This window comes from Zootoca vivipara, chromosome 12 (genome assembly GCF_963506605.1).
Source record: "Zootoca vivipara chromosome 12, rZooViv1.1, whole genome shotgun sequence".
Classification (NCBI taxonomy): Eukaryota; Metazoa; Chordata; class Lepidosauria; order Squamata; family Lacertidae; genus Zootoca; species Zootoca vivipara.
The window spans coordinates 35431802-35447486 of NC_083287.1; the positions used below are offsets into that span (position 1 = coordinate 35431802).

A 15685-nucleotide genomic window follows, 5' to 3' on the forward strand; every position below is an offset into this window, starting at 1 on the left:
CCGCTTGTGGGCTTCCCAGAGGTATCTGATTTGGCCACTGTGGTGGTGGTGGGGGGGGGAGAGAGATTCTGAACTGAATTGGTCTGCTCTTGCATTCTTATGTACTTAACATGCCCAGATGTTAAAGTCTGTAAGAGAGGCTCTGCTTTGAATCCCATGGGATGTTCGTAGGAAGCTTGGTCCAAAGAGAACAAATAATTCAAAGGGTAAGAACAGTAGTACGGTGATTACCAAATCCAAATTGCATTTCTGCTCAGTTTGCTTGCTTTCCCAATGCCCATCAGCTCCAGCCAGCACATCAAGTTGGTGAAAGCTGCCATAAAGGATATTTCTTTTCCCCCCATTTCCACCCCTTTTGTTATTTAAAGAAGAACCTTGATGTCCCTTTTCACTATTAAAGAAAGCTTTTCCTTTTGGGGAGAGTTGGAGTAGTTTACAGGAAATAGTTCAGAACAGCAAGCTAAAAAAGGGGGGGGGCAGATTTGAATTCATGTGTGGGTAGAGGAAACTGAGATCCCATTGAATTCCATAGTAATATTCATTGCCAACAGGCCTTGGAGAAAATAGTTCTTCTTAAACATACAATGGCTGATGTGGTACTGTACTGCTTCAATAGGAAAATGCCTGGACCTTAAACATTCTGTACAGAAATTACATTTCCGCTTGCTCATCTGCATCCAATGGAGTGTCATTTTTGCCCTTGTTCATTGCGTTAGGCTCATCTGATGAATTGTGGATTGGGCTGAATGACCTCAAGGTTCAAATGTACTTTGAATGGACAGATGGGACTCCTGTAACATACACTAACTGGCTGCCTGGAGAGCCAACACATGCGAACAGCAGACAAGAAGACTGTGTGGTTATGAAAGGAAAGGTAAAGTAAAGCAAATGCCTCATTCGATGTGCATTTATTATCCCAAGTATATTCCTGTCTAAATACTTCACAAATCTTATCCAAGCAACTCCTTTTGTCCAATGCAGCAAGGGTTCTGGGCAGATCAACCTTGCGATGTGAAACATGGATACATTTGCAAAAGCAAACCACTAAAAGAATCTCCGGGAGATGCAGATGTAGTCGAAGAAGGCTGCCAGAAAGTAAGTAGATCAGTACAGAAGTACCCGGTGGCTCTTTTGCCCACTTCCCCCAAGTGGTTGTTGCTCACATTCAATGAGCAGCATGTACAATGCAACAAGGGATAAAACCTCGTTCCTGTGTCCTCTGCAGGTTGCTTACCTAACACTTGGGTGGTCATCTGCTGTTGCCACCAGTCAGTGCTCATAAGGTAAAGGTAAAGGGACCCCTGACCATTAGGTCCAGTCGTGACCGACTCTGGGGTTGCAGCGCTCATCTCGCGTTATTGGCCGAGGGAGCCGGCATACAGCTTCCAGGTCATGTGGCCAGCATGACAAAGCCACTTCTGGCGAACCAGAGCAGCACACAGAAACGCCGTTTACCTTCCTGCCGTAGCGGTACCTATTTATCTACTTGCACTTTGACGTGCTTTCAAACTGCTAGGTTGGCAGGAGCTGGGACCAAGCAATGGAAGCTCACCCCGTCGCGGGGATTCGAACCGCCAACCTTCTGATCGGCAAGCCCCAGGCTCTTTGGTTTAACCCACAGCGCCACCCACATCAGTGCTCATAATAACTAGTTATTCTGGAAACCTTGCAGCTACATGGTGGTTATTCATTTGATAAAATCCCCTAGGCTCCCCTTTCTCTCCAGGTTCTCTTACAACCACCTCCGCTATGCTCTGCAGAAGTGGCCAGCCTATCTTTTAAAAAAGCTGTCACTCACTGATTGGTTAGTTAGAGTATGCAAATGAAGGATTGAAAATTGTCACTCACTGATTTGTTAGTTAGTTGGAAGTTGTTACTGTTACAAGTTACTTAGTATTATATAAAGCAGCCAGCTAGGCTGCAGTGAGTCAAACTCAAGGAGCAGTTCTAATTGCTGTAATAAAGAGCTGTGAATCTAACAGAGCTGTGTCCTTCGTCCATCTTTCCCACTATTTAGCACATATCACAGCCAATATGCAACAAATATGCACAGCATCCTCCTGCCTGATACTTGCTCAGGTCCATATTCCTGGCCTCTATCCTTACAGATATTTGTCAAGAGTAAAAATGGTTTTATTCATCCAGGCTTTTAATGTTTGGTCTATGGTGGTGGTTGTTTGGCTGCAGTTTTGGAATCAGAGACCTTTAAATGTCTTGATGTTATCTGCCTGCTGTCCTTTTTTAAAGTTATGTGTTTTTATGTGCCATTTTATCTCACTTGCTTTGTAATTGTAAGCCTTCTTTAAAAAATTTTTTAGATGTGGTGGAATTAAACCAATCATCTCACTGTAAGTTTTGTATTTTGGCCATGGAAGCATTAATTTAGGAAAATGCAGATTGAATTAGTGGTATTCTGTAAACTTGTTTTATGTGCCAGGCATTTGCCAGGATCCTAACCTTTTCTCTCTCTTTTTTTGGTCTTTTTCACTCTTGCACATAGTTTTTTCTCTCAGCTATTTTATTGGAAGAGAAATAGTAAAACACAGAAATAAACAGTTGTTATTCACTTGTCATAATTAAATAAAAACAAGTTCTTAACCCGGTTGCTATTTGCTCTGATTTAAGGGTAAAACACGGGTTTTCCCGGGGATAGTGGCATAGCTGCCAAGTTTTCCCTTTTCTCGCGAGGAAGCCTATTCAGCATAAGGGAAAATCCCTTAAAAAAAGGGATAACTTGGCAGCTATGGATAGTGGTGGGGCAAAAAAACCAAAATTCTCTCAGGCACAGACCAGGAAATCCTGGATGTGTGCCTAGAAACGCTGCACAGAAGGCAGTCTGGATGAACCCTTAATCTGGGAAAATAAAGTCTTGATTAGCTGGAACTGACCATCTTCCAACATCAACAGTAGACAATTGCCAGATCCACCAAAAAATAATTCAACAGAATTCATGCTTAGAAAGTGAAAAAAAAATGTCATTGCACAAGGGAGCAGAGCAAATACAATAATATGTTATATTGGTTTAATATCCCTATAAAACAATAGGCTCTTAATGAAACGGATATCCCTACAGGAAAGTGCCTTTTTACTGATTAAACATTCCTAATATCCTATTTCATTTAAGGAAGTATTTTAGCTGTATTACTTTCTGCACCCATCCAGTTTTTGTTCCTTTCATTCTGTTTTTGTCTCTTCTACCTTCATCAGTCTTCAACAGAGTTTTTAAAAGGTTATAATATGCACACTTGACCTCACCCAGGCTGTCTGTAAAGTACATTATTCTTCCTCCCAAACAGGGCTGGAAAAGGCATGGTTTATACTGCTATATGATTGGAAATGTATTTTCAACATTCGCAGAAGCAAATCAAACATGTATAAAGGACAATGCTCATTTGGCTTCTGTTGCAGACAGGTAATTATTATTTTTAAAAATTGTCTGAAGTAAAAATATGACATTTTTGTTAAGGTAAGGCCTGGTGCCATCATGCAGAAATCCCAGGATTCTTTCTTCCTTAAAATGTCTTCTATCTAAGGCAGGATAAAAAAACTCTTTCAGGTGGACGGCCAAATCATTCTGTTGGAAAGCTGCCAGTGGCTACATGCCAATAGTGGGTGGGGCTAGACCTAAAAGTGGGAGGAGCCAGATTTATACACCACCCCTCAATATTATGCAACAAAGCTATTTCTCATGGAAACAGAGGCATTGATTTATTAGTAACTCCACTCAAGTTGCACATTCCATCTTTTACATCATTTTTTTTATAGGTTATAAAATGAAAAAGCACTCCTCTGCCCCTTATCTGTCCTGACTGTGCAAAAGGCAAAAATAATTCCGTAACCCCAGCAGAAATATGTACATAGCATAAATGCACAGCTCAACTGCATTTTGAGCTTTTGAAAAAAGAAAAGAAAACTTCAAAACGCAAAATTGCATTGCAAAAATCATATGCATGTACGCAACTGCAAAATGCATTGATGACTTTTTTGCATATTTGCAAGGAACACCCATCTATGCTGAAATATTTTCTCTGTGCTCTGGTCTTCTTGAAGCGAGACCTTCTTGCAGAGGAAGGAGCTGCAATTGTACCCTTTGCACAACATCACAGCTCTTTTCCCCCTTGGCTACTCTCCTTTGAAAACCTGTTGGTTGGGAGGGGACCCCGGAGCAGGGGCGTACCCAGGATCAAAACTAGGGGGGGGCAAGGGGCGGGGCCAAGGCACGGGAGGGGAGGGGCCACAAAGTGGGAATGTGGGCGGGGCTACAGAGCCCAGGTGAAATCAAAATAAACCTGAAGCGACGGCGGCGAAGGGGAGAAAACCAGCGGCCGCCTAGAGGAGAAGAGGGAAGTCTGGGGGTGGGCGGGGGGGGGGGGGAGAGAAGGGAACCAGGCTTGGATCGGGGCCTCCGCGGAGGTCTGGAGCAAAGCCCCGGCCTCCGCGAAGCTATCCGAGGCTCCGTTGCTGCAGCGGTCTCAGGCGCTGAACGACTCCCGACGTTCGGGAGACCTTTGAGCACAGCCGCGCTGTGCGCATGCGCCCTGCACGGCGGCCGCCGGAGTCCACAGCCGCGCTGTGCGCATGCGCCCCGCTTTGCGCATGCGCAAAGGTCTCCCGAACGTCGGGAGCGTCAGCCCTTGCCCCCTCCCACACAGCGCGGCTGTGTGGACTCCGCACGGCTCGGGCGCAAGAGACTGCTGCGGGCGCCGAACTCGCGCTCCGCTGGGCTGTCCTCCGCCTCTGCCCACCAGCCCCGCCGGCAGCGCCACTCTTGCCCGCAGCTGCCCGACCGGCCCTGCCTCTAGAGTAGGGCAGCGGCCCCTCCCTGCCCCGCGGTGGGTACGCCCTTGCCCCGGAGGGCTCTATGGGCAGGACATGGTCCAGAGAGCTGTATCTAGTCCGCAGGCCAGGGGTTGCTCGCCCTGTTATATCATAGATAAAAAATGGTAGTTGTGGTGTCCATTAATCAAAGTTTAGAGCAGTAGCAGCATAAACCTTGGCTATTGTTGAGGCCAGGAAGAGAAAGGTAGGTGGGAATATGCCAGGGAAGGGTTAGGAAGGTGGGAGCATGGAATTTAGGAGTGTTTAACTGCATCCACTCAAAGTGATATTGTTACGTTGTTTTACTTAGGAAGTTGTTGGTATACAACTTGCACATTTGACTTCAAACTTAGAGAATCCATACCTTGGATTGGGAGAACCCAGCCAGATGGGCGGGGTACAAATAAATAATAATAATAATAATAATAATAATAATAATAATAATAATAATAATTTAAAATTGCTCCTCCATTCTTGTAATTTCTGCCAATTCCCTCTTCCATAGGGCCCCTGCCCCCACACCACATTCAGTTCTCTAACCCCCAGGAGAACATTTTTAAGCGGTATGGGGTGGGGTGGGGGGGCTTCAAAGGGAAAGGATATGTGGGAAAGGCCCATTCCATAAATGTGAACTCTTCAATTCACAAATGGAAATTTAGGATCCAAGCCCTGTATGTTTAGATTGTTAGTATAGAGAGGCTTAGGGTAGAGCACGCCCCCAGGATCCAGACTTATTTCTGAACATTAATTCTGCAATGTCTGAACAGGTCCTCCTCTGGTCCCTTGAAACTTTTTTGGTGTTGTAATATTTTCCTCCTGAAAAAGACATTATTTTATTCCCATAGGGATGAATGTGCCATCTCAGTGGAGCCAACACTTTTAATTGTACAGTTGATGGATATACGAGCCCATGCTACTTCATGGCTACATTTGCAGGGATTTTGTTACAAAACATTTCATAGAAATGAAATGCTACTTTTGCCTTTTATTCCTTTTCTGCAGATACGAACAAGCATATTTTACTAGTTTGATTGGGCTCAGGCCAGAACAATATTTCTGGATCGGTCTTTCTGACATACAAGAAAGAGGAACATTCATGTGGGCCAGTGGGGAAACTGTCGAATATACCCACTGGAATGTAGAAATGCCTGGTATGTAGACTTATTCTATAGAGATACTGTGAAGTGCCTGGATTTTCCGCAGAAAGGCAAAATTCTCACTACGTTCCTTATTACACAGAATGTTCTGTCTGTTATGTAGACAGAACTGCTCACAGACATAAAAACAAATATATGCTGAAATATTTGTTCTTTGGAATTTACCTTGCCCCATTGAAACTTCCCATACTGATTCTGCTTGCTCAAGATATAAGTAAGATGCTTTTTAAGTTTTTGCAGACCTGGTTAGATATGAAAATATATTACTTTTGAAAGCCCCTTGCTTAAACCTCAGCTTTGTTGCAGTATAGGAAAAAAAATATTTATTTTTTTCATAAATACGTAACCAGAGGGTTATGTAAATGGAGGTACGATTGTATATTTAAAATTACAGCATTACAAATTCTGAATTTTAAATAGTTGTAGCCCACTCTGGGATCTGCTCATGAAGGGTAAACTGGGCATGTCCGTTCCTCTCTAATGTTCAACGAAACCGCTTGACTGATAGCGTTGAAATTTGGACACAACGCCACATGCGAATACGAGAGTAACCCAAGACACTTTCCGTACACAGATGTCACCACACCTGGGCCACATGGAGCCCTGAGTGGTGGGTGGGGGGAGGAGGGGCCTGAATAGGTCATGGCTTGAGCCAGGGTGGGGGGAGTCACAGGGATGACCCGGGGTGGGGGGAGGGGGGACAGGATACCTCATGGGTCGTGACAGGTGGGAGGAATCACAGGGATGAGACACAACAACGGGGCGGGGGGACATACTCCATGGGGACGGACGAACGGACACATCCTCCCCCTTTCCTGGGAAACAAGAACCCTGAGTCAGGCACAGCAGCATGTGCCCGGGCCAGCTAGTAATAATAATAAATAACAGCAATAGTAATAATAATAATTATTCTATATTTAATCTATCGAAATAAAATAATGAAACCACATTAAAATTGAAAGAGGCTCACGCAAGACCCTCAATATTTATTGAACCCTTCTCAAAGATTGCAAGGAATGAGGCCTGCCGAACCTCTTAAAAGGCAGAGTCCCACAACTGGAGCCACAAAACAAGCACCTTCACAGGTGGGCACCTCTTAGCAACCCCTCCAGCACAGATCTCAAGAAAAAAACCCTGTGTTGATTGTACAATTTGTTTCCCCCCCCCAACCCTTGAGATTTTATGCTAAAACAAATCTAGGGGTTAGGTTGCTAATTGGCAGTGACGGTGTTTCTCCCTTTCCTTTTTCGTGTCAATTACATGGGCCTATGTCTCTCTCTTAATGTCCCACAAAGGAAGGAAAGCAGGCTGTGTTGCCATGAGGACTGGAATCTCAGGCGGCTTATGGGATCTTCTGAAATGTGAGACTAAGGCAAAATTTCTCTGCAAGCGCTTTGCTGATGGAGTGACTCCTCCGCCCATACCCACAACAACTGCTGCCCCCAGATGCCCTGACAACTGGAGTCCAAGTGACAGCAGGAACTTATGCTTCAAAGTATGACATTCAATCACAAGTTTTTTATGAACCTTGCCAAATACGTACTGCTGTTTGTTTATATCTATTTGTAGTTGTTGTTAGCACAGGGAACGTTTGTTAAAAACATATTGTCATCCCTCATCATTATGTTCTTCCTACTTTTCCAAGCAGTGGGAGAGACCAGAGATACAGCACTTAGCAAAGAGGTCATTGAAGGCTTATTGCCATCTTGTAAGAATTGTGTTCATTTACAGATATACACAGCACCCATAGTTTCCCTAACAAAAGGTTGTGTCTGGCAAATTTGTTGTTGTTGTTGTTGTTGTTGTTGTTGTTTTGTTGTTTAGTCGTGTCCGACTCTTCGTGACCCCATGGACCATAGCACGCCAGGCACTCCTGTCTTCCACTGCCTCCTGCAGTTTGGTCAGACTCATGTTGGTAGCTTTGAGAACACTGTCCAACCATCTCGTCCTCTGTCGCCACCTTCTCCTTCTGCCCTCAATCTTTCCCAAGAAATAAAGATAAAGAACGTATGTTCTTTACTAAAGATAAAGAACGTATGTAGTCATAAGCAACATTAGCCCTCTCTTGACCACCCAGTCTTTTAACAATATGTTGGAAAGTGTCTATGCTCGCATTCATGCCTGCCTAATTAAAATAGCTTTTTTTTTTATTAAAAAAAAAGCCTTTGCCCTTGTCCGTACTAACTGACAGCCGTACTAACTTTCTGAAAGATTATCAGGCTTGTTACTGATTTACAATACACACAGCACAATGGAAGCTGAGCACACAGCCTTCCATTAGCACGTGTATGTTGATAAATGATGCCAGTGATTTGGTCTCTCCACAAACAATGGGCATTCTTTCTCTCGATGTTGTATGATGGGAAAGGACCATATCATTGATACGACCCTTACGGCAAAAGTGGCATGTGGCCATCACAGAGAAATGCTTCCAAGGCTGCTGTAGATGTCATTTGGCCAACGTTTCTTGGCAATTATGTAGAGGTCAGGAAGTCCACTAGGGAAAGCCTCTTTGCCCAAGTCAAACTCCTCAGTGACTCCTTGAGTGGCTTTGCCTGAACCCTGAAATATGCCATTGAACTCTGATAATGTGAGTGTGTTCAGAAAGTAGCCTAACTGCAAGAAGGTAACATTTACATGAAGTGCTTCAACCCACTTTGGCATCTGGTTCCATTCACCAAAGGCTTGTAGCCCCAGAACACTGCGCAGCAAGGAATACTGCCCTCAAGTTGAAAAAAAGTTATCCACCCTTTTTACCTATGAACATTATGGGAATGATCTGTGACATTTCAAAAATGAGAGGGTTCATTTCATCTGGCCAAGAAACGTATTTCTCTAACATAAGTGGCATAGCTCAGTTAGTAGACTCTTAATCTCAGGGTCGTGGGTTCAAGTCCTACCTTGAGGGACAACATTCCTGCATCGCAGGGGGTTGGACTAGATGACACTTGTGGTCCCTTCCAGCTCCACAATTCTTTGATTCTATGAGCATTTCTAACATGATCCAGGATGTCACTAGAGTCGGAGACGTGGCTTAGTGCTGAATGTTCAAGTCAATCTTGACAGCGATGTCGCCTACTGAAATTTATGCTCCAGACACAGTTGCCACTGAATTCTGCTTAGAAGAAAAGCCCGGATATAATTTGGAGGAAATAATACCTGAGAAATTGCAAGTGAAGTTTGGACTAGCTCAATAACACAGGTGGTTCCCCTTTCTCACTCCAGATATAGCTGAAGGACCATAGATAACTTGGTGCTGGAGCATCTGTTCTGCATGCACAAGGTTCTAGCTTCAATCCCCAGCCTCTCTGTTGAAAAAGGAGCTCAAGGATTAGATGAGGGAAAGAGACTTGTCTGAGGTCTTGGAAAGCAGCAGCCAGCTGGAATAGATAATAATAGGCTAGGTGAACCAGTGGTCTGACTCGGTTTAAGAGAGATGATGATAACAATACATTAGCTGAACTCAGTGTTTCTTTTTCTGGGGGCACTCAAGGGGACACAATATCAGCACCATTACATTTATTTTGTTATAGTGAACATAATTTATAACCTCCCTTATTATGAAACAATGTTTCTTACTTTTATCATGTGCAGAGCTTATTGTGCCTAACTGTTAAATAATATATCATCATTAGGCTTTCGTGAGGAGTGATGATAAAAAATCGTGGGCGGATTCTCAGAGTTTTTGTAGAGCCATGGGAGGTGAGCTGGCCTCCATTAGTAGCTCAAAAGAGGAACGTTCACTGCAGCGCTATTTGTCGTGAGTAAATTGATTTATCCATGTGATCAAAGTTATTTCACACCCACATTTAAAGCATTCTTGTACCACTTTAACAGTCGTGGCTCCCCCCCCCCCACGAATCCTGGGAAATGCAGTTTGCTAAGGGTGCTGATGCTTGTAGTCCTGTGAGGGGTAAACTACTGTTCCCAGGATTCTTTGCGGGGAAGACATGACTACTAAAGTGGCAGAGGAGTGCATCCATGGTGTGGATGTTACCTATAAGAAGATGGAAACAGCCATTTAGTCCCTTGTGCAGTACCGTTTTGTGTGAATCCACAAATGAGGGAAGTCCTTCCAATTAGCTGGTTTTGGGTGCCATGAAAGGGCAGTGAATTGTTAGTTATTCAATGTAACTATAACTGTAGATTTGCATCAAGGAGGGGAGATTTGTGTTTGTGGGATTTTCTGCATCAAGGTGCCAAAACAATGTGACTCATCTTGGGCATTATGCACCTCGATTTGGGCAGGGAGCAGGCAGGGGGAAATACTTGTGGCTCTGTCTCAGATGGGAAATGTATTGATCTGACAGAAATAAGGCCAGCAGATGACTTGACTATACTGGAAAAAAAGCAAAGATCACACTCTGTAACAAATATCGTATGTCATAATAAGGAGATGGTCTTTGAGGCAGAATACTGAGATGCATAAAGTGAATCTTATTTCAAAGACAAGCCAAGAAGCTTAGTTGGAAACTAAGCATTAAAATTACAAGCTAACATAGTTGGGTGCAAGCATTTAATGTTAGATTAAAAGTAATTTCATAAAGCAACATGTCTATTTACCCAAGTCTCCTTTTGTTTGTGTGATATCTTAGGGACCAAGGATTCAGCTCTTCACATTTCTGGCTAGGCTTAAGTTTACAAAGTCCAACTGAAGGATTTTCGTGGAGTGATGGCTCTCCAGTGAGTGACTTGCACTGTTTTTAAAAGAGTGTGGTACAAATTTTACTACTTACATGCCAAAAACCAAGAGAAGCAAATTAACATACGAAGCCTGAAAATTATGCTAAAAATAAAGCTTTAAAACCAAATACTGCAAAATGCTAAATGCCCAAAGGAGTGTCTCCACTCCCCACCAGTTGTTCAGCGCGGACACCGAGATCCAGCTCCAAGGGCCTTCTGGTGGTTCCCTCATTATGAGAAGTTTGCAAGGCGTTACAGGGAACTAGGCAGAGGGACTTCTTGGTAGTGGCACCTGCCCTGTGGAACGCCCTGCTGACAGATGTCAAGGGACTCATCTATACTCGTGGTTTTTAATGATAATTATGATAATCATATAGCTATATGACATTATTTTAAGACATCAACAATGCATTATTAAGTTGTTACACCAGAGGACGCTGCAGAGTTCTCCCCGTGAAATAAGAGGGTAGACCTTGTGGAAAAGGAAGAGTTTAACCAGATGTATTTATGTTTTAGAATGATATCAAAAACATCATTCTAGAATGTTTGAAGAGTGAGTATAAATCCAGCCAAGGAGATAAGCAACTATACAACTTTTAGAAGACATCTGAAGGCAGCCCTTTAGCGGAAGTTTTTATTGTTTGATGTTTTTATGTGTTGGAAGATGCCCAGAGTAGCTGGGGCAACTCAGCCAGATGGGTGGAATAATAATAATAATAATAATAATAATAATAATAATAATAATAAGTATTTTTACATGGCACTTTATTGCAGACTTAGTGCTGTTTATGTTATGCAGGTTCTGCACAGCATTTTAGCACACCCTCCACGGCCAAAACCGGGCTCAGAGTGGCTAACATCAATTATATAACACATCAAGATAAAAGCAATCAATCAATTAAAATACATCCTAGAATCAAATCAGAATCAGAGTAAAATCTAATCAGATGGCAACCTGCAGATTAGGGTTGGGGACCTTAAATGCTCACCAGGCCCAGCTGTTTGTGCTGAACTTACATGAGCCTGTGAGAAAAGTTGGGAGGCGACTTTCATGCAAGTTCTTACGGGGGAAAGGGGAGTCAGACTGAACCCAACCAAAGGCCCTATGGAACAGGTCCGTCTTGAAGGCTCTGCGGAAAGATGTCAAATCCCGCAGGGCCCTGATCTCTTGTGACAGAGTGTTCCATCAGGCTGGGGCCACGGCTGAAAAGGCCTTGACCCTGGTCGAGGCCAGCCTAATCTCCTTGAGGCCCGGGACCTCCAAGATGTTATTATTTCCGGACTGTATGGTCCTCTGTGGGGCATACCAGGAGAGGCGGTCCTGTAGGTACGAGGGTCCTAGGCCATAGATGGCATTTTGATGAGGACAATGCAGTGTTGACCCGGCAAAAGAATTTGCATGGATGATCAGTGCTGAGTGTGCGATAACTTGCTGTGAGAAGGCACCCTTATTTCCAGACAAGCAAAGTAAGAAACTTATTTCTCCTCAGCTTGGATATACAAACTGGGAGTATGGAGAGCCCAATAACTACAATGAAATTGAGCACTGCGGAGAGTTGAATGCAAATTATCGCATGCGCTGGAATGATATACACTGTGACGACTTGTACAACTGGATTTGTCAGATTAAAAAAGGTAAGATTTCTTGCCTTCTTAAGCTGTAATGTCACCTGAAGATTGCTTGTGATAGTACTATTTTTTTAAAAAAAAACTAAAAATGTTTTTTAAAACAAACAGCTTTCTGATTAATTCAACACACATATATATCAAAGATGTGAATTGACAATAATAACTCTGTGGCTGCTGTCAGAGGTTCTTGCGGCTACTCTTGAGTAACGATGCTCCACACCTGCTTGTCTTTAAGGTGTTTTTTTTATTGTGCATTCTATTTACAGTGCAAAGTCTCTGGAAAACATGTCTGCTTAGTCTGAGTCAGAACCTCGCAATGGCTTCTTTCTGTTTCGTGCCCAACACAACAGCTTGGGAACTCCAAAGCGACTCCCCCTTGTCCTAGGGGGTGCTGTGTGCCTCAATTCTGGCGTCGGGGGGAAGGGCCGTCCTTCTGACTGCTCTCCCATCATTTCCTCCCCAGCTGCCTCCCTCTCTACTCGGTGTTGAGGCTCTTTGATGCTGCTAGAGCCTTGTCCCTCCCTCTCTGCTTCCTGACTCCTGTAATCTGATCCGCTACTGGACTTACTGCTCTGAGAGGAACTCGACCTGATGAGGGGGGGGCTTTTCCCTATAAGCCTTCCCCCTTACAGCTGTTTATGGTGTGAAAGCTGCCATAAGTACTTTCTACCAGGCGTCAGCAGAGTTGAAACACAGTCGGCAGCAAAGCGACCCTGAGACTTGATTGATCAGAGACAAAAGAAATATTGCTTACATTGCTAGTGAATAACCTTTGGATAATTTTTCTCCCAGGAATGCCCTAATTATATTGAAATCCTTTATATTAAAATAGTGTTGGCCATGTTGCGTATCTGGTGGTAGTCCTGCTCAGCTGAGGTAGTCAAAAGTTTCTTTCCCCCTTTTGTTGGAATCCTCTTGAATTTTGCAGTTAGAAGCCAAACTCTAAATTCACAATTTTGATTGGAATTCTGTCAACTTTCGCAGACTTCAATTTTAGTGCTAGTAAGTTTGCTTGCTTTTTTCTTCCGTGTTGTTGTTGTTGTAAGTGTATTTCCAGACAGCTGCTATTTTCATTTGGGATTCAGTCACATAACAGCAAATTCACATTGGGTGATTTACAGTTAATTGGGAGGTCTCAAGCAAATTGTCCAGAAGATCAAACTTTTTGAGATATGTAAAGGAATGGGGAAATGCACTGGAAGGTAACACTTAATTTGATGCAACCTTAAGCAACAAAAAAATGCGTATGAAATAGCCAATATCATCCAATCTTCCTGCAAATAAATCTCAATAAAAAGACCACCTGGAAGCATCCTTAGACCACTGTTCCAAACCTGAGGAAGGTAAAGGCATTAGGGAGGAATTAAGTGTAAGTGGATGTGCTAAAAAAAATTGCAAAAGAAAAAAAACCCAATAGTTTGACCACAACCTTAGAATATGATCACCAGTTTTCACATTTTCAGTTATTGTATGCAATCTATCAGAGCCTAGGGCTTGCCGATCAGAAGGTCGGCAGTTTGAATCCCCGCGACGGGGTGAGCTCCTGTTGCTCGGTCCCAGCTCCTGCCAACCTAGCAGTTCGAAAGCACGTCAAAGTGCAAGTAGATAAATAGGTACCGCTACAGCGGGAAGGTAAATGGTGTTTCCGTGTGCTGCTCTGGTTCACCAGAAGCGACTTTGTCATGCTGGCCAAATGACCTGGGAGCTGTACGCCGGCTCCCTTTGCCAATAGAGTGAGATGAGCGCTGCAACCCCAGAGTTGATCACGACTGGACCTAATGGTCAGGGGTCCCTTTACCTTTTATGCAATCTATCAAACCTATCAAGTCCTCCACCCCGCCCGAACATATTATGTAGCCACCTTCACAGGGAACGCTGTGAATTTCAATTTTTAATACAAAATAGTTATGCCAATTTTTTTTCTTTGGCACCATTCATCAAATTCAAAATCCATTGTGAAGAGTCATTCTGTTATTATTTCTGTTACAAAATGAGATCCTTTTCAAATATGAGTGACACAGAAATCCAAATTCCACTTAATTATATTAAAATACCACTTGGAAATAATGTGGGAGTTGGGCAGAGCAATCCTAACCCCCAATTCAACATGCTGGATGATATTGTTGAACTTCCCAATTGCCCAAAATATACCAAACAAATTCAAATATATGCTGGGGGTATAAGGAAATGGAAGGAACAATGTACCATATGTGGTAGGGTTGTGATAAAATTAAAAGGGGGGTATTGTCTATGATGAATTAAATTAAATTGTGTGAATATTTGGAATTAGCAAAAAATGACAGAGGTGATCAGGAATCAACCAAACCAAAGCTTTAAAACAGAGTGGGACTGCTTCAAAGAGTACTTGGGAAAGCGTTGTTCTCAAACAAAATCTTTGATGTGTTTCGACTACATTTTGCAAAGTAAATAATAGATAGATAATGTATATATTATGTAAGAGAAGTGAACCAAGGACAAACAACACAGTTAAAAAGATAACGGAGAAGTAAGGAGCCGCAATGAGGTGGAGGGAAGTCACATGTGAAGAAATACTGATTTATTTTGGTTTACATTTGTGAATGAGATAACATGTTTTGAAGAACAAATGGAATATGTGTAGAAATAATTAAATTAAAAACTCAGAAAACAATATATATTTTTTAAAAAGATATTGTTGAACTTCCCCTTCACCAGACTCCACCAGCACAGGGGCTCCTGCTGCCTTGTGACCTTGAGGCATTACTTATCTTAATTATTGGTTTTAATAGGATAATACATGTGTGGATCACATTTTTCCCCCCAGGAGAAGACCCAAAGCCTGAACCAACCGACCCACCTCTACCAAGTAAGTTTGCATTGCTTCCTTTGAAGAAATCATGTCATGTCAATAACTAGGGATTGCCATTTCCACCCAGGCAGATGGAGGTTTCCAATTTCTTTGAGAGCTGCCACTGCAGGAATAAGGTTATCAAGCACAGCTTCTCTCACATCAGTTGCTCAGAGTCCAAAACTAGACGCGATGGGGCAAGGATCTGTGTATCTGACCTACTCTGATAATTTTTACACACCCCTTCATTGCTCTACCCTACTGGGCCCTATTGCAGGCACGTCCAACAGGTAGATCGTGATCTACCGGTAGATCACTGGACGTCCTTGGTAGATCTCTGGTAGATCACTGGCTCCCCCCAAAGAAGCTCAACAACTTTGGCTCCGCCCCAAAAGGCTCAAAATTTTAGCTCTTCACCCCCCCCCAAATGGGGATTTCCACCTGCCTCACAAAAGCTCAACAACTTTGACCTGAACCCCTAAAGGGGGGGGGTAGATTACTGCCAGTTTTTAACTCTGTGAGTAGCATAGCTGTCAAGTTTTCCCTTTTCTCGCGAGGAAGCCTATTCAGC

General features: G+C 43.2%; 1 protein-coding gene across 1 annotated transcript in view; it reads left to right on the forward strand.

Moving 5' to 3' along the window:
• Positions 1–15685, forward strand: part of LOC118091810 (macrophage mannose receptor 1) — a 55756-nt gene that overhangs the window by 21403 nt on the left and 18668 nt on the right. Inside the window, exons 8-16 of the mRNA XM_035129236.2 lie at positions 717–874; positions 982–1095; positions 3297–3412; positions 5821–5969; positions 7271–7470; positions 9611–9735; positions 10571–10658; positions 12149–12293; positions 15091–15132. Coding sequence (XP_034985127.2) covers positions 717–874; positions 982–1095; positions 3297–3412; positions 5821–5969; positions 7271–7470; positions 9611–9735; positions 10571–10658; positions 12149–12293; positions 15091–15132 — 1137 coding nt within the window. The remainder of the gene's footprint in view (positions 1–716; positions 875–981; positions 1096–3296; positions 3413–5820; positions 5970–7270; positions 7471–9610; positions 9736–10570; positions 10659–12148; positions 12294–15090; positions 15133–15685) is intronic.